Source organism: Eleutherodactylus coqui, chromosome 1 (genome assembly GCF_035609145.1).
Source record: "Eleutherodactylus coqui strain aEleCoq1 chromosome 1, aEleCoq1.hap1, whole genome shotgun sequence".
NCBI classification, from domain to species: domain Eukaryota; kingdom Metazoa; phylum Chordata; class Amphibia; order Anura; family Eleutherodactylidae; genus Eleutherodactylus; species Eleutherodactylus coqui.
In genome coordinates this window covers 192,610,722-192,635,146 of record NC_089837.1, presented here as the reverse complement: position 1 = coordinate 192,635,146, position 24,425 = coordinate 192,610,722, and the positions used below count along the sequence as shown (strand labels likewise).

At 45.7% G+C, this 24,425-nt stretch overlaps 1 protein-coding gene across 1 annotated transcript in view; it reads left to right on the top strand.

Annotated features, from left to right (window-relative positions):
• The window catches only part of ME1 (malic enzyme 1), a 283,827-nt gene that overhangs the window by 235,345 nt on the left and 24,057 nt on the right, over positions 1–24,425 (top strand). The window contains exons 8-9 of the mRNA XM_066604990.1: positions 16,565–16,662; positions 17,094–17,207. Coding sequence (XP_066461087.1) covers positions 16,565–16,662; positions 17,094–17,207 — 212 coding nt within the window. The remainder of the gene's footprint in view (positions 1–16,564; positions 16,663–17,093; positions 17,208–24,425) is intronic.

The following is a 24,425-nucleotide window of genomic DNA, read 5'->3' as shown; positions in this document are numbered from 1 at the left end:
CGTGCCAAGATAGAACAAGTTGCGATCTTTATTGTGCGAGTATTTTGCGCAATATGTGTCAGCAGCAGCGCTGGAGCCTATGGCAGACTGGTACAGCGTATTACAATATGTTCGTGTGAATGAGCCCTCAGAAAAAATGTCTTCAAATAGCTGCCCCAGAAATGTTTTTAAAAATAAATAGCTGCAACTTGAAAAAACATGACTTTTTTTGAGCTTGAAAATCAGACATTACAGATAGTATTTTCAGACCACGCTTAAAATTGTGATGGTGATGATTAACCTCATTGTTCGGTATAGCACATTCCAAAGAAGGAGAGTGGCTTAGCAAAAGCCTTAGAGATGGGAGTGAGAGTTTTGGACTTAGTCTGGGGTCATTAGCGAAATAAAGGGTAGAGGTACTGTGGTAGACAGAGATGAGGGAGGAGATGTAGTGCGGTGCAGCACTGTGGAGAGCTTTATGGATGAGAATGATGGGTTTAAATTGTATTCTGCAGTGGACAAGCAACTAGTGCAGTGTGCCATTGGTGGAGTTCTCTCCACTGGAACCCACAACCATCATAAGACTGAAGGACTAGAGATAAGCGAGCACCAAAAGGCTCGGGTGCTCGTTACTCGGGACGCAATTATCGTGATGCTCGAGGGTTTGTTTCGAGTAACGAACCCCATTGAAGTCAATGGGCGACCCGAGCATTTTTGTATATCGCCGATGCTCGCTAAGGTTTTCATTTGTGAAAATCTGGGCAATTCAAGAAAGTGATGGGAACAACACAGCAACGGATAGGGCAGGCGAGGGGCTACATGTTGGGCTGCATCTCAAGTTCCCAGGTCCCACTATTAAGCCACAATAGCGGCAAGAGTGGGCCCCCCCCCCCTCCCAACAACTTTTACTTCTGAAAAGCCCTCATTAGCAATGCATACCTTAGCTAAGCACCACACTACCTCCAACAAAGCACAATCACTGCCTGCATGACACTCCGCTGCCACTTCTCCTGGGTTACATGCTGCCCAACCCCCTCCCCCCCACACAACGCAGTGTCCACAGCGCACACCAAAGTGCCCTTGCGCAGCCTTCAGCTGCACTCATGCCACACCACCCTCATGTCTACTTATAAGTGCGTCTGCCATGAGGAGGAACCGCAGGCACACACTGCAGAGGCTTGGCATGGCTAGGCAGCGACCCTCTTTAAAAGGGGCGGGGCGATAGCCCACAATGCTGTACAGAAGCAATGAGAAATATAATCCTGTGCCACCGCCATCAGGAGCTGCACACGTGGGCATAGCAATGGGAAACCTATGTGCCACACACTATTCATTCTGTCAAGGTGTCTGCATGCCCCAGTCAGACCGCGTTTTTTTATAAATAGTCACAGGCAGGTACAACTCCGCAATGGGAATTCCGTGTGCACCCACAGCATGGGTGGCTCCCTGGAACCCACCGGCTGTACATAAATGTATCCCATTGCAGTGCCCATCACAGCTGAGGTAACGTCCGATTAAATGCAGGTGGGCTTCGGCCCACACTGCATGCCCCAACCTGACCGGGGTTTTTAATTCATAGACACAGGCAGGTACAACTCCCTGTGGACCCACAGCATGGGTGGGTGCCAGGAAGCCACCGGCGGTACATAAATATATCCCATTGCATTGCCCATCACAGCTGAGGTAATGTCATGTTTAATGCAGGTGGGCTTCGGCCCACACTGCATGCCCCAGTCAGACTGGGGTTCTTTAGAAGTAGACACATGCAGTTACAACTCCCTGTGGACCCACAGCATGGGTGGCTCCCTGGAACCCACAGGCGGTACATAAATATATCCCATTGCAGTGCCCAGCACAGCTGATATAACGTCAGCTTTAATGCAGGTGGGCAAAAAATTAATTGGATTACACTGTAGGCGAGGGCCCCAAAAAATTGGTGTACCAACAGTACTAATGTACGTCAGAAAAATTGCCCATGCCCAACCAAGAGGGCAGGTGAAACCCATTAATCGCTTTGGTTAATGTGGCTTAATTTGTAACTAGGCCTGGAGGCAGCCCAGTTAAAATAAAAATTGGTTCAGGTGAAAGTTTCAACGCTTTAATGAGCATTGAAACGTATAAAAATTGTTTACAAAAATTATATGACTGGGCCTTGTGGGCCTAAGAAAAATTGCCCGTTCGGCGTGATTACGTCAGGTTTCAGGAGGAGGAGCAGGAGGAGGAGGATGAATATTATACACAGATTGATGAAGCTAAAAGGTCCACGTTTTTGATGGTGATAGAGAACAATGCTTCCATCCGCGGGTGCAGCCTACGTATTGTTTAGGTATCGCTGCTGTCCGCTGGTGGAGAAGAGAAGTCTGGGGAAATCCAGGCTTTGTTCATCTTGATGAGTGTAAGCCTGTCGGCACTGTCGGTTGACAGGCGGGTACGCTTATCCGTGATGATTCCCCCAGCCGCACTAAACACCCTCTCTGACAAGACGCTAGCCGCAGGACAAGCAAGCACCTCCAGGGCATACAGCGCGAGTTCAGGCCACGTGTCCAGCTTCGACACCCAGTAGTTGTAGTGATCTGGATTATGATTTCTCCAGCAGGCTTTGGGGTATTTTGTCGCTTTCCGAATTGAGTATCGTGTGCACACATCGTCGCGCAGATTGAGACACGAGCTGATCAATCTCATATCCAAAATGGCTCTCTGCCCAGAAACAGCCAGACAGGGCCTTTTATTGTACAGACACACAATGGGCGTGCAACAGGTTACATCAGTAACATATAGGATTCTCATTTGTCGGATCATACAGAATCCCCCACCTCTCTGCCCACCTCTCTGCCCACCCTCTCTCACGTCCGCCATAGTATGGACTTTGTCTTCTTTAGCATGCAGACAACCTTATCAACATGTGCTCAGGCTGAAGCAATTCTTTTGTTGTAGAAGTTTCAGGATGGGAGTGGAAGGGGGCTAGATAAACACTCAGTATTGGACACAGATCTACACATAAACTGGTTGAGCAACTTCTTATGTACTTAGAGCAAATACATCACCCATCCATTGGCTAGCAAATACCATGATTAGATTGTGTGTGTCCTTTAGACTCCACAGAGCTGAAAGTCATTACAACATCAATAGACATTTTATACTAAATAATTATCATGTCTATCACAATCCCCCCTTAAAATGTCTATCCTCTAACTCTCTATCTAATTTTCACAGTTCTCTGCGCGTGAGCCTATAACTGGAGCGCGTTGAAGGTTCATTTTAGAGTCTTCGAGGGGGTGTAGGACTTGTCCACTCCTTCTGGGGATGCATCCAGCAAACTCATGGTGGGGGCGGCTTTTCCAGCATCAGTTTCACAGGTCTCTCTGACACAGGGGATAACACAGCAGACTAGAACAGAAAAGGTAACCATCAGTTCACATACAACAGCGACGCCCGTCTGTGCCAGGATCCTTTACCACCCGCTCATCCATGGCGAGTGCTGGTCCCAAAAGTTAGCTCTTTTTAGTTAGTGCGGTCAGCTTCTTAATGGCAACTGCGTCTTTACCCGCAGGTCACGTGTCGTCTGGGATGTAGGTACAACAAGTCTCCCCTATCATCTTACAGACACTCCCCTTTTTAGCTAAAGTCATATCTGAGGTCACTCTATTTTTAAAAAAAGTCAATAGTCGAGGTAGGTCCTATTGGTCGACTAGTCCCTATAAGGCGTCTCTAGTATAATTTATAAACCACTGCTAATTATAATAAACATAATTAATCCAGTCAACATTTATTTACCCTAATGATCAGGAAAATGGACTCGAATCTAGTTTTAACTTGGTCTCTAATTTTTAAAACTCGTCAGGTACCCCCCTTGGCTATCCCATGACGTCAATGTACACGTGTAGATCAAAACTACCACCAGGGGTCTCTCTTCTCGCTCTAGTATAATGTTACAATACTAGTAGCGTGCACAGGTACGCACGGCGTGTGACTCCCTAATCTTCACCCACACCAGTGTCCCTCCTGGAGATAGTCCTAATGGTGAACACGTCCAAGTCGCCTCACCCTTGCGTCAGGGTTTTCCCACTGCCCGTAAGTCCCTACTCCTAGGAGGGGGGGGATCCCTACCTCACCTCAGAGGGAGGCCATGGATTCCCTGGGCTCATTTCCGGGCATCCATACCCTCTATCTGTACAAGTTAACACCCCACAGGGTGTGCCCTCGCCGGAACCTAAGGTCTTCTGCACTATCCCTTGGCAAATGGGAATTCCACTGACAATCCATCTTAGGAGATCGGGGCAGGCGCAGTACTAGTACATTTCTCCTTTTTCTTTGGTAGCGTATGTGTTTGGCATTATCGGAACTGGCTCTTCATCTTTTTCAAACAAGGGAAACGTTGATGTCTGACAGGATGTGGAGGAGCATAAGGGCTTTACTAAGGCACACTCCCCTGTCCAATTACCCTCCAGGCGGGTCCTCTACCTCATGTCTCCACAAAGCCAGTAAACGTCTCCTAAGGACTGGACCTGATTCTGCATCTATTCCCCTCCTATCATACTGTAGGAGGAGCAATACCCGTTGGTGGGTTCCCCAAAAATCTCCCTCCACCCTGCCTAATTGCCTGGCAGGTGTAGTTTCCAGGGTAGTCAGTAATACTCTCTCTGGTGCAAAACACTTAAGTAGTTATAAAGTATTCCTTCTTCCATTTCTCACGGACAGTGTAATTAGCGGAAATGTTCGTGAAGAGACTAATAAACCACTTTTCAGCATCTACAGGGAGATTTAGGGGGACCATCCCCGAGTGTGGTCGGGCACTACCGCACACGCAACAGTTAGACTTGTTGCTCCTGTTAGCATTGTACCTCATCAACTCCAACCAGAGATTCTGGTCAGAGTAGCCAGTCGCTACTGTCAAGGTGTCCTCAAAGGTAGGGTCGGCTATGATCATCATGTTCGTCAAGGTCTTTATCTTACGGCGGAGGGGGTTAATTATGGGCACGGGACTAAGTGAAGGCTTCCATTCGGCTGCATCTACCATACCCCTTATTTTAAACTTCCCTAAGGGATCTGTCCTCCCGTACCGGTATGTCCCCAGACTATAAGTCTCCCCCGTCCCCCGGGCTTGGATCTCCCATGGTTAATGTAAAAACCGCATTAAAACCAAGCAACATACTAAGTTCAGCCTTCCAATACCTGCTGTCCTTATTATTCTCAAGGAGGGTTATACGACTAATTAGGGATTTCCCGCTCCTATCTTTCTTATTTAAGGCACTTCGCGGTTTATAGGACTAGTCTATTCCTGTGTTCCATCCCACTAATCCCCAATAACGGCAGTCTTCTCCCCAGACTTTATCAGTGGCGCAAACATATTGTATTCCCCGGGTATATAAGTCATATAACCAGCTGGACTGAGCTAAATCTGGCCTGCGGTGGGATCTTGCGCCTAGACACGGGACCACAGTACAATAGTCGAAGGAATATGCGGCTACTTGAGCATTGGACGAGTTATACTAGAAGGTAACCATACCCTCATATTCTTCCGACTAAGGATTCCAGTTGCCACCCTCCTCTCTTACTAGCCCTAACCAGAGTAATGTCTTTGGCACAACTTAAGACTGGTCTCCCGGATCTGAAGCTTTCTTACAGTATGAAGCGTGGATCCATGTAAGTCTTTCGGCTAGTTTCACAGCTGTGGCAGTAGTCAGAAGCACCTGGTAGGGGCCATCAAATCGGGGCTCAGGAGGGTGCTTCCTGGGGAACTTCTTGACGCACACCCAATCCCCAGGCTGCAAGATATGTGTCCCAGTGTCTGCCTCTGAGTCTGGAAGAGAACACCTGTGCATAGGCTTTGGTTAGTTCTTTAACAACGGAAATCACATACTCAGTCAACACATCAGATTGTAATTGTAACCACTGAGGATAGTAACGACCTAGCCTTGGGGCTAGCCCAAACAATCTCATAGGGAGATAATGTATAATCCCCCCTGGGTTCATATCTAACACTGTATAAGGCTATTGGATGACAGTCTTTCCAAAGTGGCGTCATTTTTAAGTATCTTACTTTTAGCGTGCCACTACGTCTCTCCACCTTGCCACTACTCTAAAGATGGTAGAGTATGTAAAAGGCCTGGGATACTCCCAGAGCAGACATGACATGTTACATTTACCTGCGAAGTTTATACCTCTGTCTGACTCTGAATCACCTCTGGTACCCCATATTCACAGTTTACCTCGTTCATGAGCTTCTTTGCGGTTACCTACTTGTTTGCCTTGGTAACAGGGTCGGCCTCCAACCTGCAAAGACATCAACAACAAGCACATATTCATACTTCCCAACAAGTGGGAGCTGAACGTAGTCAATTTGCAATCCCTGAAATGGGTAGAGTGGTCCCGGCAAGTGTGGTGTGGCAAATTTACTTCTGCCCTGACTTACCCATGGCATAGATCATGCTAAACCGGACAAATGATGCAGCAGCTACAGAGAACTTAGAAGTCGCCCAACCTCTTTCAAGCGTCGTCGTCATTACTGCTTTACTAGGTGGGTCTTTCCGTCCATCAGCTGGGCCATCATGGGATACAGGAACTGTGGTGGGCAAGTGCTGTTGACTGGTCACCACACGCTGTCCTGTTTCTGCTGCTCCCATATTAGTCCATTTATTCTTTCCTTCCTTGCTGGCTGGTAACTGTAAAAGTCTTTAGCATATCAAAGTCCAAATTTTTGTCAATGTCCAAAGTTTTTTTTACCACTGACTCATGCTGTCAGTATCTTTCTTCTTTCTTCCACGGCTTGAGGGCCGCTGCCTTTGCTATGCTGTCAGCGAGGGTGTCGTCTCTCGCCTCTCCAGTGTAGGAATCGGTGCGAACTCTCAACTTTGTCAGGTAGAAGTAGGGCCTCCATGCGACTCTGTACCGCTGCACCATTCTCAATTGGTTGTCCTGCTAAGGTAAAAAAACTGTCTGGCCTTCCATATTGGGCCGTAATCATGAGCTATGCCAAATGCATACCAGGAGTCAGTGTAAAGGATTGCCGGTCTTACCTCTCGCCACTCTACTCGCCTCAGTGAGGGCCTTCAATTCCGCTTATTGTACTGTGACATGCGGAGGCAGAGATTCTGCTTCTAGGACATCTTGTTGTGTGACCACTGCATATCCGATGTGGAGTCATCAATCCTCACCCTGGTACCATCTGCAAAAAGCTCAACATATGCATTATCAACAGAGGTTCTGGTAACTGTTTGCATATCTGCAGTTTCTTACTGAATTAGTACTAAATAATCGTGCTGATGTTCTATTTCACATGGCTCAGAATCTTGTTATCTTATTCCATTTATTTTTATTTTTTTCAAACCCAATAGCTGATCTACAACACCTAGATCATCTATGGCCCAGATCACCTCTGCCTCCCCCCTTTTGAAGCGGAATACTCAATGGAAAAAGAGTCATTGCGTTCAAACTAGTAAACCAAGAGGCACAAAAACAAGCACTTTGTAGGTCAAGGTGACATTGTATACAGCGAAGTCTGAGCGAAAATCTCCTTACAAAAAAAATGTTTGTTTGTTTTTTTTTCCTTTCAGGTCGCAGTTAGCATTTTTTAACACAAGGGGGCGCCACACGATTCAAATTTTACGTCACCCAGTGTAATAGTATTTCAGGGTATGGCCAGCGTTTAGCTTTTACTCTCCTGTCGGAATATAATTATAGCTTCAGTGTAGACTGACACTAGAATATACAAAAGACTTAAAGAAAAACTAAAGAATACGGATGAATTAACATCCTACTCTGGGCAATTCAGTCCCTCTTTCTTCACATAAAAAGTAAAATTACTTCACCAAATTGCATGAAAAAGTTTGCTGGGTGACTATAGGGAAATTATTCCATCTGTAGGAGCCTTCCATAACATCATCTGTCTGAGTATCCATTGGAGAAGCGGACAGTGGAAAACAGAGCCCCTGGGAACATGAGAGAGCGTCCCCTGTCATGTATTCCTGGTCTCTGCCCCCCATGCATCAACTCCAATCTTCCATGCACTATAAACCAGCTTAGTCATCTACTATGTCCCAAGCTGCATCTTCACAAAGGTTTGTTTCCCTGAACTTATCACACATCCAAAGTGGCCACATCTTGGAGCGTAACAAAGTCTGGTCAAACAAAACCTTACTTCAGACAATCATGATGTTAGCACTGGATACAGTGGCATTGGGGAATATAGGCCTCCCAAGTGCAGCAAAATGGCCGCCAGAGGCAGAAAGGGGCGGGGCTACAAATCTCCCAAGTGAGGCAAAATGGCTGCCGGAGGAACGGGCGGGGCCAGGGGCAGCAGCACTCCCAGGTGAGGCAAAATGGCTGCTGAGTAGCAGCACGTCCAGGTGAGGCAAGATGGCCGCTGGAGGAGGAAGGGGCGGGGCCAGGTCCTGTCCCGGATGGGGAGGGACCGGAAGTAACATCACACACCCTGAAAGTGAGCACATGGGGGGGGGGAAGTAACTTCAGGGTGGGGGCAGGCCTCACTACATTTACTGCAGAGTCACACTATGTTGGATTGTAAACATTGCAAGCCAGCCACCATTACAGGGAGGGGCTGTAGTCAACACAAAGGCATTACATTGTTCATTAGCAATACACATACCCCCCTACATGCTTTCCCCTCTTCAATCTCTTAACTACATTATACCTCTTCCTAGCAATCTAAAAACACCTTTCTTTCTGCTAGGCTTCCTGCTCATCTTCTGAAAACTTTCTACAACCTATCTTACCTGTCCATGACCTAACACTTCTTTCTGCAACTTTTCCTGATCCTTTCCAATCAGCAACCAAATCACAAGCTCTATGACCTTTGTCCTTGCTCACTTTGCTCCCCATTCTCTAAACAACCTGCGTCTATGCCTGAACCTTCTCAATCTGCTCAACTTTATGCTACCTGCTTATTCTATTCAAAGTTTCTGGACACAATAGTGTTCCTCTTGTAAAATCTGCTTTCTTCAAATCCTCCCCATATAACCCCTCTTTCCCATTCAGAAAAGACAAAGGAAACAGAAAGGGTTAATTGAAAAAGCTTTCAGTTCACTCTTATCAGCAGCCCTCCCCCAATAATCAACACTGCACATTGTTTCTATAGTACCAAACAGAGGGGATTACTGGAGAATACCCACAACGGCTCAAGGTATATATATATCTCATCCACCTTTATATCAACCAACCTCTACTAGTAATCCCCAAGAGCACTCCTTGTACACGATCTAGACAGGACATTTAGCTATACACAGGGACTGACGATTATTTTCAATGACCAAAACCTCAATAATATTCTGGAGAAATCAGCCGTCACAAAGCACGACTATACTTCACACGTATATACCTTTCCACATATGAGAACATAACACGCTCAATCATAAAGTTAAGTATACGTATCATAAATCTTCCTAACCTCACACTAGTTTTACCTAGGAGCACGTGTCACTGGCGTGTTCCCTCAGACTTAAACAGCCGAGTCCGCCCTCCCGACACATTAACCCTCACAGAATTTATCTCTTGGTCTTGCATAAACAATTTTTAACCGTCTCAGACATAACAGACACAACAGCATACAAAATACCCCTAGACAGGTAACGTGGTGATTTTTCGAGTGGACAGAACTAGAGTTATTACCTGTCTTTCAGTGAAGGTCCAGTCTGGCTCAGGAACAGGCAGAAAAGCAGTCAGAACCCAGCTTTGACACAGGTAGATAAAGCAATCTTACCGTGTTCTGTAGATTTTCGGGCCCCTGAGTTCTGCGTGCCATCTGCCGATCTCTGTACGTTCCAGGCTGTGACCTCACAGATCCACTCGCTCACACAGGGACTCCACTGATCTGGATTATGATTTCTCCAGCAGGCTTTGGGGTATTTTGTCGCTTTCCGAATTGAGTATCGTGTGCACACATCGTCGCGCAGATTGAGACACGAGCTGATCAATCTCATATCCAAAATGGCTCTCTGCCCAGAAACAGCCAGACAGGGCCTTTTATTGTACAGACACACAATGGGCGTGCAACAGGTTACATCAGTAACATATAGGATTCTCATTTGTCGGATCATACAGAATCCCCCACCTCTCTGCCCACCTCTCTGCCCACCCTCTCTCACGTCCGCCATAGTATGGACTTTGTCTTCTTTAGCATGCAGACAACCTTATCAACATGTGCTCAGGCTGAAGCAATTCTTTTGTTGTAGAAGTTTCAGGATGGGAGTGGAAGGGGGCTAGATAAACACTCAGTATTGGACACAGATCTACACATAAACTGGTTGAGCAACTTCTTATGTACTTAGAGCAAATACATCACCCATCCATTGGCTAGCAAATACCATGATTAGATTGTGTGTGTCCTTTAGACTCCACAGAGCTGAAAGTCATTACAACATCAATAGACATTTTATACTAAATAATTATCATGTCTATCACAGTAGGGGGCAGAGGCGTCACGGAGGACGGTTGTGCGATCGGCTACGTACTCCCTCACCATCCTTTTACAGTGCTCCCGCCGACTCAGCCTTGACTGGGGAGCGGTGACACAGTCTTGCTGGGGAGCCAGAAAGCTGTCAAAGGCCTTAGAGAGTGTTCCCCTTCCTGTGCTGTACATGCTGCCTGATCTCTGCGCCTCCCCTGCTACCTGGCCCTCGGAACTGCGCCTTCGGCCACTAGCGCTGTCGGATGGGAATTTTACCATCAGCTTGTCCGCCAGGGTCCTGTGGTATAGCATCACTCTCGAACCCCTTTCCTCTTCGGGTATGAGAGTGGAAAGGTTCTCCTTATACCGTGGGTCGAGCAGTGTGTACACCCAGTAATCCGTAGTGGCCAGAATGCGTGTAACGCGAGGGTCACGAGAAAGGCATCCTAACATGAAGTCAGCCATGTGTGCCAGGGTACCTGTATGCAACACATGGCTGTCTGCACTAGGAAGATCACTTTCAGGATCCTCCTCCTCCTCCTCAGGCCATACACGCTGAAAGGATGACAGGCAAGCAGCATGGGTACCCTCAGCATTGGGCCAAGCTGTCTCTTCCGCCTCCTCCTCATCCTCCTTATGCTCCTCCTCCTCCTCAACGTGCTGAGATATAGACAGGAGGGTGCTCTGACTATCCAGCAACATACTGTCTTCCCCCGCCTCTGTTTCCGAGCGCAAAGCGTCTGCCTTTATGCTTTGCAGGGAACTTCTCAAGAGGCATAGCAGAGGAATGGTGACGCTAATGATTGCAGCATCGCCGCTCACCATCTGGGTAGACTCCTCAAAGTTTCCAAGGACCTGGCAGATGTCTGCCAACCAGGCCCACTCTTCTGTAAAGAATTGAGGAGGCTGACTCCCACTGCGCCGCCCATGTTGGAGTTGGTATTCCACTATAGCTCTACGCTGCTCATAGAGCCTGGCCAACATGTGGAGCGTAGAGTTCCACCGTGTGGGCACCTTTCCGAGCAGATCTGACAAGCGTGGGTAGCTTTTCAGAAAGCGCTGAACCATCAAATTAAAGACGTGGGCCAGGCATGGCACGTGCGTGAGGCTGCCGAGCTGCAGAGCCGCCACCAGGTTACGGCCGTTGTCACACACGACCATGCCCGGTTGGAGGCTCAGCGGCGCAAGCCAGCGGTCGTTCTGCTCTGTCAGACCCTGCAGCAGTTCGTAGACCATGTGCCTTTTCTCTCCTAAGCTGAGTAGTTTCAGCACGGCCTGCTGACGCTTGCCCACCGCTGTGCTGCCACGCTGCGCGACACCGACTGCTGGCGATGTGCTGCTGCTGACACATCTTGATTGCGAGACAGAGGTTGCATAGGAGGAGGAGGAGGAGGAGGAGGGTGGTTTAGTGGAGGAAGCATACACCGCCGCAGATACCACCACTGAGCTGGGGCCCGCAATTCTGGGGGTGGGTAGGACGTGAGCGGTCCCAGGCTCTGACTCTGTCCCAGCCTCCACTAAATTCACCCAATGTGCCGTCAGGGAGATATAGTGGCCCTGCCTGCCTGTGCTTGTCCACGTGTCCGTTGTTAAGTGGACCTTGGCAGTAACCGCGTTGGTGAGGGCGCGTACAATGTTGCGGGAGACGTGGTCGTGCAGGGCTGGGATATCGGGAAAAGTAGTGGCGACTGGGAACTGAGTAGCGCGGGGCCGCGGCCGCCATCATACCTTTGAAAGCCTCCGTTTCCACAACCCTATACGGCAGCATTTCCAGGCTGATAAATTTGGCTATGTGCACGTTTAACGCTTGAGCGTGCGGGTGCGTGGCGGCGTACTTGCGCTTGCGCTCCAACACTTGCGCTAGCGACGGCTGGACGGTGCGCTGAGAGACATTGGTGGATGGGGCCGAGCACAGCGGAGGTGAGGGTGTGGGTGCAGGCCAGGAGACGGTAGTGCCTGTGTCCTGAGAGGGGGGTTGGATCTCAGTGGCTCGTTGGGGCACAGGGGGAGAGGCAGCGGTGCAAACCGGAGGCGGTGAACGGCCTTCGTCCCACCTTGTGGGGTGCTTGGCCATCATATGTCTGCGCATGCTGGTGGTGGTGGCTCCCCGGCTGATCTTGGCGCGACAAAGGTTGCACACCACTGTTCGTCGGTCGTCTGCACTCTCAGTTAAAAACTGCCAGACCTTTGAGCACCTCGGCCTCTGCAGGGTGGCATAGCGCGAGGGGGCGCTTTGCGAAACAGTTGGTGGATTATTCGGTCTGGCCCTGCCTCTACCCCTGGCCACCGCACTGCCTCTTCCTACCTGCCCTGCTGCTGCACTTGCCTCCCCCTCTGAAGACCTGTCCTCAGTAGGCGTAGCAAACCAGGTGGGGTCAGTCACCTCATCAACCTGCTGCTCTTCCTCCGAATCCTCTGTGCGCTCCTCCCTCGGACTTACTCCAATTACTACTACCTGAGTGATAGACAACTGTGTCTCATCGTCATCGTCCTCCTCACCCACTGAAAGCTCTTGAGACAGTTGCCGGAAGTCCCCAGCCTCATCCCCCGGACCCTGGGAACTTTCCAAAGGTTGGGCATCGGTCACGACAAACTCCTCCGGTGGGAGAGGAACCATTGCTGGCCATTCTGGGCAGGGGCCCGGGAACAGTTCCTGGGAGTCTGCCTGCTCCTCAGAATGTGTCATTGTAATGGAGTGAGGAGGCTGGGAGGAAGGAGGAGCAGCAGCCAGACGATTCAGAGTTGCAGCAGTGGACGGCGCAGAACTCTGGGTGGTCGATAGATTGCTGGATGCACTTTCTGCCATCCACGACAGGACCTGCTCACACTGCTCATTTTCTAATAAAGGTCTACCGCGTGGACCCATTAATTGTGAGATGAATGTGGGGACGCCAGAAACGTGCCTCTCTCCTAATCCCGCAGCAGTCGGCTGCGATACACTTGGATCAGGAGCTCGGCCTGTGCCCACACCCTGACTTGGGCCTCCTCGTCCTCGCCCGCGTCCACGTCCTCTAGGCCTACCCCTCAGCATGGTGTATTACCAGTAGTGCAGAAACAGAACGCTGTAATTAAATGTGCCGCTTATTGGCCTGTGGTTGGAGGTTGACTTCGCTTACGGAACGCACAGCAGAGGCAGGAAAGAATTTTGCGCAAGCCTGCTGTAACACTTAGCTGGCTGCGTATGAATTAGGACAACTACCCCCAGCAGAGACCCAGTACACTTGTGGACAGGAATACAGCGGTGATGTAAGAGGCAACACAGAGGCAGGAAAGAATTTTGCGCAAGCCTGCTGTAACAATTAACTGGCTGCGTATGAATTAGGACAACTACCCCCAGCAGAGACCCAGTACACTTGTGGACAGGAATACAGCGGTGATGTAAGAGGCAACACAGAGGCAGGAAAGGATTTTGCGCAAGCCTGCTGTAACACTTAGCTGGCTGCGTATGAATTAGGACAACTACTCCCAGCAGAGACCCAGTACACTTGTGGACAGGAATACAGCAGTGATGTAAGAGGCAACACAGAGGCAGGAAAGAATTTTGCGCAAGCCTGCTGTAACACTTAGCTGGCTGCGTATGAATTAGGACAACTACCCCCAGCAGAGACCCAGTACACTGAGGACGGTCACAGGCAGCCCAAATAGATTTTTTTCCCCAAATGTTTTTAGAAAGGCCCACTGCCTATATACACTAAATATGTCTTCTGTCCCTGCCTCACCACTACTGGCCCTGGACAATGTAAAATTACTGCAGGATGCAATGCTCTGCACGGCCGATATACAAAAAAAAAAAATGTGCAACACTGCAAAAAGCAGCCTCCACACTACTGCACACGGTTGGATGTGGCACTAAGAAGGACCGTTGGGGTTCTTGAAGCCTAAAATAACTCCTAACGCTCTCCCTATAGCAGCTCCGGCACCAGCAGCACTGTCCCTGATCTCTGTCAGAATGCATCTGTGGCGAGCCGCGGGAGGGGCCGATTTATATACTTGGGTGACACCTGATCTCGCCAGCCACTCACAGCAGGGGGGTGGTATAGGGCTTGAACGTCGCAGGGGGAAGTTGTAATGCCTTCCCTGTCTTTCTATTGGCCAGAAAAGCGCGCTAAAGTCTCAGAGATGAAAGTGAAAGTAACTCGAACATCGCGTGGTGCTCGTTTCGAATAACGAGCATCTCGAACACGCTAATACTCGAACGAGTATCAAGCTCGGACGAGTACGTTCGCTCATCTCTATGAAGGACCCCTGATGCTTGAAGTACTCATGTGGATGAAGCTTCGCTGCGATTCTAGACATAACACATTGACAAAAGCTGCCGTAATGATCAAACAGTAGAAAAAAAAACTTCCAAGAACATCTGTCGCCAGATAGCACTATTTTTTTTTTTTAGGCCTACTAAAAAGGGGAGATAAAGGGTGCGCCTGCACCCACTAAATGCCCTCTCACTGGAGCAAATATTCCCAGTGACATGCTGTCAAGGGAGCCATCTCAGTGCTTTTTATCAGTCTTAGGTTCTTACACGAGGGCTCCTTCAGCCTTCCAAGATTAAATGATTAAGGATTAATTATCTATGCTAATCCCTAATATGTATTTTTAAACTGGTTTTAAAGGTAAGCCTCACACTTGACTTTAAGACTAGCGTGCACAATAAGGTGGTATTAAGCTATACAGTTTACAGCATTGCTACCCTGGAGTGGAAGATGAATTAGCGTCTTAGTATATCTGGTTTTGGTGTCCTAACATCTACAAATTTGAGGAGCAACTGGTGTTAATAAGCAGCTCCAGTACATTACAACTGCTCCTGCCTTGTCTGGCTTGCGTTCTTTTCATTATTGTTTAACAATACATTTAGTATACATGTCAATATAACACAATGTACAGAATATAAACTGCAGATGTCTATGTACGGATCTGTAGCTGAAAAATGTCCTGGCAAATTAGTGGAAGGACAAATACGGTATTCATTATGTATCTTTTAATGGCAAAAAAAAAATTAGCAAACTCAAAATTATCCTGTGTTTCACACTAAAAGGGGTCGTCCAATTGTAAACTGTTGATGGCCTATTAGCAGGGACCCCCACTAATCAGCTGTTCACTGGACTTGTGTGCTTGTTCACTAAACTGATTTGTGGAGGAAGCAGACAGCTCCATTCTCTTTGCAGTGGCCAGACTTGGTATTGCAAGCAAAGTTCCCACTGAAAGGAATGGCCACTGCAGTGAGAATGGGGCTGTCTGCTTTCTGCAGAAATCGGCTCATTGTTTGAATACACTGACCCAACAAACAGCTGATCAGTGGAAATCCCGGATGGCAGACCCCCACAAATCTATTATTCATGGCCATTCCTACAGATTGGTCATCAATAGTTTACAACCTGACAACCTGTTTAATATTATTATTGTCATCTTTCTGCAAAAAAGCAATTTAGAACATATTGCTTTTTTAATGCGCCATGTTGGAAATAGTCTAAATATGTTGAGTAGTTGGACTCAGCCTATGTGCTTAGTGTGAGTACTGTCTTCATATTGTCAATGGTATCTACTCCATTTTTGTGCCATCTGACATGTTAATTATAATTTTTTTTATTATTAATAGTTTTTATTATTATATTTAATAGTCTACAATAAGTAGCCTCCAAAGGTTTTTCAGGGAAATACTGTATTACCGATGACCTATCTCCAGGATTGATCATCAATAATAGATTGGTTATGTCCAACATCGGGAACTTCGGCGAATCAGCTGATTGGATGGCCACTGTCAGTGCCACAACACACTTGGGTATGGAGTGAAAGATGCCACTCTGATCCCTGTGTAGTAGCCAGTGCTTGTAACTGGAAGTGCAGCTCCTATTAGTTTTAATGAGAGCTGTGCCTGCAATTACCAGCACCGGCCACAACACAGCGGTCGGAGCTAACTGTTTTCACTCTGTACCTCTGCGTATTGTGGCACTGATAGCAGGCACCCAATCAGAATATTGGGATCACGAGTGGTGGACTGTGGTTAGGTCATCAATAGTATTTGCCCGGAAAACCCCTTTGAATAGCTATTTACCATTATTTGAAACTGAAATTCTCTTTATCTACTGTTTCTATATTATCAGTGGATTGCAGAAGTCTTTTTCACTGAGCACAATTTCTACATTAACTATAACTACACCAGTTGTAAATGTTAACCTTGCATTGTAGGCACTGCATCGGTTGCGGTAGCTGGACTTCTTGCGGCTCTCCGTATAACAAAGAATAAACTGTCCGACCACACAATGTTGTTCCAAGGAGCAGGAGAGGTACATTAACTATCCAACATTTTATTGGTACTTTGCCTCCTTTATCAGTATGTGAAGAGAACAGTGCATTGTTGGTGGCATAGTCACAATGGAGACATGACCCTTGTGTAAATTTGGCATGGGTCAAAAGTCATACAGCCATCACCTGGATATCCAGTTAATGTTAGGACATTTGGATAATGGACCGTATGGGATCTCCTGACCCTAAGTAAAGATATTCTAGTATTAAATATATACTGTAGAACTATATAAAAATGCATAAGCCACTTATATACTTTATGTGAAGATCATTTCTGGCTAGACTAAATAGTGAGCAGTTTTTACCGATTACTACTATATCACCCATAAATTTCAATGAGTTACTACATAAATGGTGTTCATTTGCATTATGTAACCTTAAATAACATAGTATGTAATTTGTTCATTTCAAGGCGGCCATGGGAATTGCTGACCTGATAGTTATGGCAATGGAGAAAGAAGGAATTCCAAAAGATGAAGCAATCAAGAAGATATGGATGGTGGATTCCAAAGGGTTAATTGTGAAGGTAAGATTATTCAATCTATTATCAAATAACACGATCTTCTAAGAATTCTTGTCTCCCTCTCTGTTCTGTTGGGTTAGCTGTACTTCGGATGGCAGTGGGGTGACTGGTGGGAGGGGAGGAGATTTGAGTCTGATTAATTGGAGTCTTCAGAGAAAATGTTGTCATCTTGCTGCTGACAATTTGATGACTAAGGAGGAAAGGTTAGAAGGGGTCTCTCTGAACTGAAAATCTGCCACTTCATTTCTTTGTCCTAGCTTCCAGCAACCGACCTCTTCTTTTACATTCCAACACCCTGTGGTTCCCGGGGCTTGGAGTGTAACACACAGAGGGGAAGAGAATAGACTCTGCTGCTCTCTATAGGTCTACAATCAGTCCCACATTTTCTGTCTTTTGCCCTATAACATTCTCTGACTGGCCAGCCTGCCTCTGTATAACAATGGGAAGCAGCCATAATAGTACAAGTCTTCCCGACAGTATATACTACTACTCCATATTGTTACTAGGAGAGAACCAGTGTAATATTCAAGGCCCAAAATCCCAATTCCTCATTCCATCCTTAATATCCTAATGTATTCTGCATTATAATAAAGACCACCATGTCCCTATATCCGAGTGTCGGCTACACATATCCCCCCTATAACAGCGTGTCAGCCACAGATGTCTACTCTCTTAAACATTTTTGCATATCATTTGGCTTGAAATATTTTTTTCTTATTGTTTTCGAACTTAATCTTAGGTACATCTTATAGTCGAAAAATAAAGTAATTTATTTAAGGCTTTTTTTCCTAATATACATTATAAGATCAAAAGTATGGGAACACCTGACTACTGCATGCATATAAGCTTGATAGATATTCTGTTTCAAAGCCATGGGCATAAGTATGGAGTTGGGCCCTATTTTGCATTTAGAACAAAATCCCCTCTTCTGCGAAGGCTTTCCATGTTGGAGTATATTTATTGAAATTTCTGGCCGTTCAGCCAAAAAAGGATTTGTGAGGTTAGGCACTGATATTATACTGAAAGGTCCGGCTTGCAGTCTGCATTCTAACCTATACTTCAAAAACCTTGTACACCTTTCACTGGGTCTGCAGCTCTGTAAGGAGTCTCTGTTATGCTTTGCAAGATGTCCAGGTGATATCCCTGGTCAGCACAATCCCCCGATATATGTCCCGCTGAGAATCCATGGGACACAATTGCAAGTTGAGTGAATGCTTTCCCATGTAGTACCCCAGAGTTGGGTACTCCAGCACTTTTTATGTTGACTATATTCTTACAATCAGGTCCTAAAGTGATGTCTAATAAGTGCGAAAAGTTATGATGTGATTGTTTATATTTCTCCACTGTATTATGTGTTCTGGCAATATTCTCCAGTCCTTGGTGTGCACAGGTCTCCTAGCACAGTTACGGGAGTGTTTACCTAGTCTAAACAAAGAACAGAAAGACTGGGACTGGTAGCTTAAATGCCCTTCACAGGTTGAGCTAGTGTGGAGGTTTAAGAGAGAGAAGTGGGCGGAGTTAAAGTAGTCTAGTCCAGGGAAGCCTGAGATAGAGACTGGGGAGGAACCAGGAGAACATCTTTACCTAATCTTCAAAGAGCAGAGCTAAGCTTCAGCTTGAGAGAGACCGGGGAGGAACAAGGAGAAAAGCCAGTGTGGTGGGAAGTGCAACATCAAAGTGTGAGTAACCAAGGATAAGTTGTTCTGAAAATTTAGCAGTGGAGAGATATAGAGAGAGAAAAGGAAAAGAGTTTGTCTAAGAGAGAAAAGCAGCAAAAATACTTATGCAGACAAGCACATCAAAAACAGTCAGTTCTTTGTAAATCCAGCCAGAGAAGTAAAGCTGAGGTGTGAAGTCAGGAGGTCAAGAAAGTAGAAATTTAGCCCTCACCTCCCAACTCCAGTCAAAGTGTTTTTCTAATGTCAATGTGTCTTAATCCACTTCAAGTAACTGTAATTCAAATTGTGTAACTGCTGCCAAGAAAAGAACAGTCTCTCTCCCTGCCAATAAAGTGTTTTATCAGCCAAAGTCTGCTTCCTGGTGTAACTTCCCACCATCTACACCATCTGCACTGAGGTACCACACTATACACTCCAGGCAAGGACTACTATACCCATTATTGTTTAGTTCTCCACTATTTTATATTTATTATTTTGTTCAGAATGGGTTCCTACCATACATGGACTAGTGTCATAATAAATAAACATCTTCCCCTACCCAACTCTGTAGGTAGCGCCCCACTGGGGTATCACTATCTTATCCTGCCCCACTTTGCGGGCAGCAATCAGGGGAAAATTTTTTCCCTCTAACACTACACAACTGCATAGGATTCCAATAGCGTAGCTCTTTATATCGCCTTTTTCAAAGAGCATATATGTATATATGTCTGTTTTCATGGTCTGTGTGTCTCAACTCACCCCCATTTCATCCATACTTTTAGATTTTTTCATTACCATACTAGCGTTATGATCATGTTCCTTTAACAAAGTATTTGTGAGATAAAATAAGTCTTTGTATGCTGTAGCATTAACATTCTACTTCACTGGAAAGAGATCAAGCCCAAATCTTGAAAAACAGCCCCATATCATTACCATGCTCCACCACGTTTTACAATAGACATTATGCATTCCAGTAGGTAGTATGCTCTGGGCATAGTGGAACATGATTCATCCAGAGAACACCTTTCTACTGCTCAAAAGTCCAGTGGTGGCGTGCTTTACAACATGCCGTTTGACTCTTGGCATTGTTTACGGTAATCTTAGGCTTGCATGAAGTTGCTCGAGCACAGATTCCCATTTTTGTGCTGATGTCACTTCCTGTGAGTTTGCCTGGTCTGTCACTTTGTGGCTCAGCTGTTGTTACTCCACTTCACAATAATACAAGCACTCGTAGTTGACCAGGGCAAATCTACCAAATCAGAAATGTCATACATTTACTTGAGGTTAAGCTGTTATGCTATGACAGTGCTGAATTTAAACTCACTGAGCTCCTCAGACAACCCAATCTACTGCCAATAATTGTCTTTAAGCCTGATTTACATAAAATTTAGATAACAATTAGTGATGAGTGAGCATACTTGCTGCTAAGAGCAATTGCTCGATCGAGCATTGCCCTTAGCGAGTACCTGCTTGCTCGGGAGCAAAGATTAGGCTGCCGGCAGCGGGCAAGGAGCTGCGGGGGAGAGCGGGGAGGAATGGAGGGGAGATCTCTCTCTCCCCCCCGCTCCCCCCTGCTGACTGCCGCAACTCACCTGTCACCCGCGCCGGCACCTGAACCTTTTCTCCCGAGCGGGGAGATACTCGCTCGATCGAGCAATTGTCCTTAGCGAGTATGCTCGCTCATCTCTAGTGGCAATACTTCTACAGCACATTCACTGTTTACATTTTTGGAAATGGATTAAATGTCTTGTAAATGATTTCCCTGACCTAAAATCATGAGACTGACAAAAGAACAGTCAGAGAATAAACTTGCAGTCCACTGTTTTGAAATAAGGAACTATATTTTCAGCTAAACACTATGACATTACCAGCTTTGTAATTAGTGGTTTCCTCTGGTCCCGCTTCAATGTAAATCTGAAAATACACCACCTATATCTGCCACTACACGTGTAAGCTTGTGGCATAATGTGTTTTGTTGGTTTTTTTAAAAACCTCAGAAATTCTCTTTTATCTGCTTTTGCATCACATGTTTTTTAGCAACGCTCTTTGTTATACAGTACTTCAGTAATGAAACGTGACTTTCAGTTCTGCCAATAGATTATGTGCCGGTATTACCTTGTCCTTGTTTGGCATTCGTTTTCAGTCATCATTGATCTCTTCATAAAATATCCAGCCATTAGCCACAGCCATCAGTTGATATGAAAATATAGGATTTGTCCCCCCAAAAAAAATCAAGCCCTAAGAAGGAGTTATTGTTTTGCTGCAAAATTCAACATGGAATTATATCTTAGGCAGATGTGCAAATGTTTAGAATTATGACATGATTAGATGAATGGTCTTGCCACCTGAGGCCCTAAAAGTCGTTCCATCGTTGGCCTATAAGAAAACGCTCTCAGAGGCTACTTGTGTCTAGTGGACCTATTTTTCTGCTTGTGCAGAGCCTGTTCACCACTAGATTCCTCTATGACGCAATCAAAGAGATTTTGCCTAGTTAACAGAGTTTGATAGACAGCGCATTATTGGAATGTACGTACCTGGATAGTCATATCAACGAATTGCCAGCAACGTGGGCTGTTTTGACTAGACTTTTAGGAAATTTTGGAACTAGTGGATGCATGAGGGCATGCACACAAGGCAACCGGGCTCAGGATGCCCTCAACATACCACTAGTAAAAATGTTCGTCTGATCGTCAAACAAGCATGAACAGCGTCAACTGTTTTGTTGTCCGACATCCACAGACAGGTGGCACGCTCCTGTATCAATCAGAACCATTTCCAGGCACCTGGATGAAGGACATTTGGTCTCATGCCGCCTATTATGTGTACTACCTTTCACACTCACAGTCGTCTCCATTTGCAACGTGTTGTGAAGGATGAAACTGGACTGCTGCAGAGTGAAACTGGATTTCCCTCAGCGATAAATTCAGGTTTAGCTTGGGCACTGATGATGGTCTTGCTTGTGTCTGTATACCGAGGGGTAAGCAGCTCAATCCTGCTTATGCTTTGGAGCGGTACACTGCCCCCACTGGATAGTCTGCTCAATGATATGTTCAGGGCATCTTGCAGCCACTTGTGTTGCCACTAAGCCGCACGCAGGGTGTTACAGGAATGCTTCCACCATATTGCCGCGTTTTTGTGGCCTGCCCAATCGCCAGATTCTTTACCAATAGAAAATGTATGGGACCATCTGGGACACCAACTTCGACAACCTATGAGTTTGCATAATCTAAAGGCTCAGTCAAAGCAAATGTGAAGCGCTATGCCACAGGATACCATACGGAACCTGTATGCCTCCATGCCCATCCATATCATATCTTGCATCCAAGCTAGAGGCGACCCAACAGGGTACTAGAGCCTCCTTGCCTGTCTGTATCTCATCTTGCATCCAAGCAGGATAACTAGAGCCTTCCTTCAAGTGTTCAGTTTTCTGCAATAAATGATCCTTTTGCTCTGATATTGTAATCACTTACTTGTATCAAACTAACAATCACACAGAGAAAGTTTCATTCAAATCCCGACAACTCATTCTATTGGAAAATCTGGCCAATTGGCATGAAGATTTCACTTCTAAAACATCTGTATTACTCATGTGCATGCACTGTTTGGATAACTTGTAGTGCCTCTTTCAAGTACAATGCGGTTCCACATGTCCTGTACTGCTCTTTACTTGTACCAAGATAAGGTTCTCCTTAGAACACCAGGTGAAGGTGGTTCCATGTTATTTTTCCAGTACACTATGTGTACTGTTCAGGAGCCTGAAGAAGCTCTTGTCACCTCTGACTTTTATACGTATGGACTTGGTTTATTTGTATTAGTTATCTGCTTAATTTTTTTTGTCCTTTAAGGGGTTTTCCATGTTGTATCTTTTATATAGTTTTGGGACCCTGTGCCCAAAACTATATAAAAGACATATTCTTACTGTGGAGCTGGACTGACGTTTCAGCGGCCTAAAGCCATGGCATCTGTCAGGTGACATCACCCGGCCAGAAGACCTGGTGATGTCCCAAAAACATGTCATGTGGGTGTCTAATGTAGAACTCCCGAGGCAGGTTTATGGGACATCACGGATGAAGTCCCTGCTGATCTCCTATTAGCTGCAACGATCATATGAGATGTTAGTAAACAACCCACGTCACTACTGCAACCCTAAGTAAACAGAAACTGGAGCAGTGTGTTGTGGAGTAGTGTGCAGTGGGAGGTGGGTATTACTGTTTTTTATATATATACCTCACTTCCCTGACTGCAACCAATGTCTGCTATAACCTGAAAATTCCTTCAATTTTCTATTACTTCTGGTTGATATTTTGGAGGCTGCAGAATCAATTACCGTTTTTCCATAGAGTTATGGTTTCAGCATACAATTTTTTTCAACATACAATGATCCTCCCGGAACCAATTAAAATTGTAAGAATGTCCTTTAAAAATGTACATCATTGGCCAAGACTGGTTAGCAGTGAGGGAACAGACTATATAGCTTGACTCCTGATATAGAGTGTGGTCAAGACTACACAGCAGTAAAGGAAGAGTTGTCAACTTTTGAGATGGGTCAGTCCAGGCTATACAGCTGTGTATACTAGTTCCAGATCAAGAGTAATTGACCACACATTGTCACTGCAAAAAAGAGAAGCATGTATCCAATCAACACTTAACATCTGCTAATATCTCTCAGCTTGATACAAGCAGCCAAGCATACTATACACAATACGGCTCCCTTTCTTTCTTTGGCAATTGAATCTATTCTTTCTATTGTAAGACAAAATATATTTTCTTTCAGTGCTAGAAAGATAAAGACAAGCTTCATCTGACAGTCTATCTTTTCCATGAGACAGTGGAATTTTAAGTGTAGGTCTACGAATACCACACCCACTTCCAAAAGAGAAAGGCTGTAATTCAGGGTCGTGTGGTAGCACAGCTGGAACATAATACATACAAGGAAAGTTGTATTACAGGGTAGTCCAAGAATCAGATTTAAAATGAACATTTATATAGTAAAAGAGTGAAGCTTCTATTAAATACTTTATGGCCCTCAACAGCTCCTTTGAAATTGCGCTGAAATCTTCCAGTTAGGATCCCCATTATTAGATAAACCAAGAATTGTATCAATCAGGGCTGCCATTGCTACTATTGCTACTGACATCAGTGAACAGCCATTGATTTCAGTTGGTGCTATGCAATGCCTAAAGGATATATGTACCCTAGCACTCTTTTTTTTTTTTACTCAATGTGTTTTTTGAAATGAAGATTTTTTTCTAATTAGTTTTCATTAAAAAATTTTGAGGGCTGTAATTCACTCTAAGTGAATTTTCTGCTCTTATTACCGGTGAAGGAGAACGAGAGCAGCAGAGAGAGTATGAAAGATAGCTATTTAGTATCATACCAATGCTACTATCCACCACAACTATAATACTAATATTGATAGTAGCACCATTAGTAGGACTACTAGACAATAGAAGAACTCCCCTATGTTAACAATGCGTTAGTTTTATTCAAATATGCAAAGTTTTGGTTCAAAGTGTAGGACTTTTTCAAACTATTATAGGTTATTGAAACTACAGTGTAATCA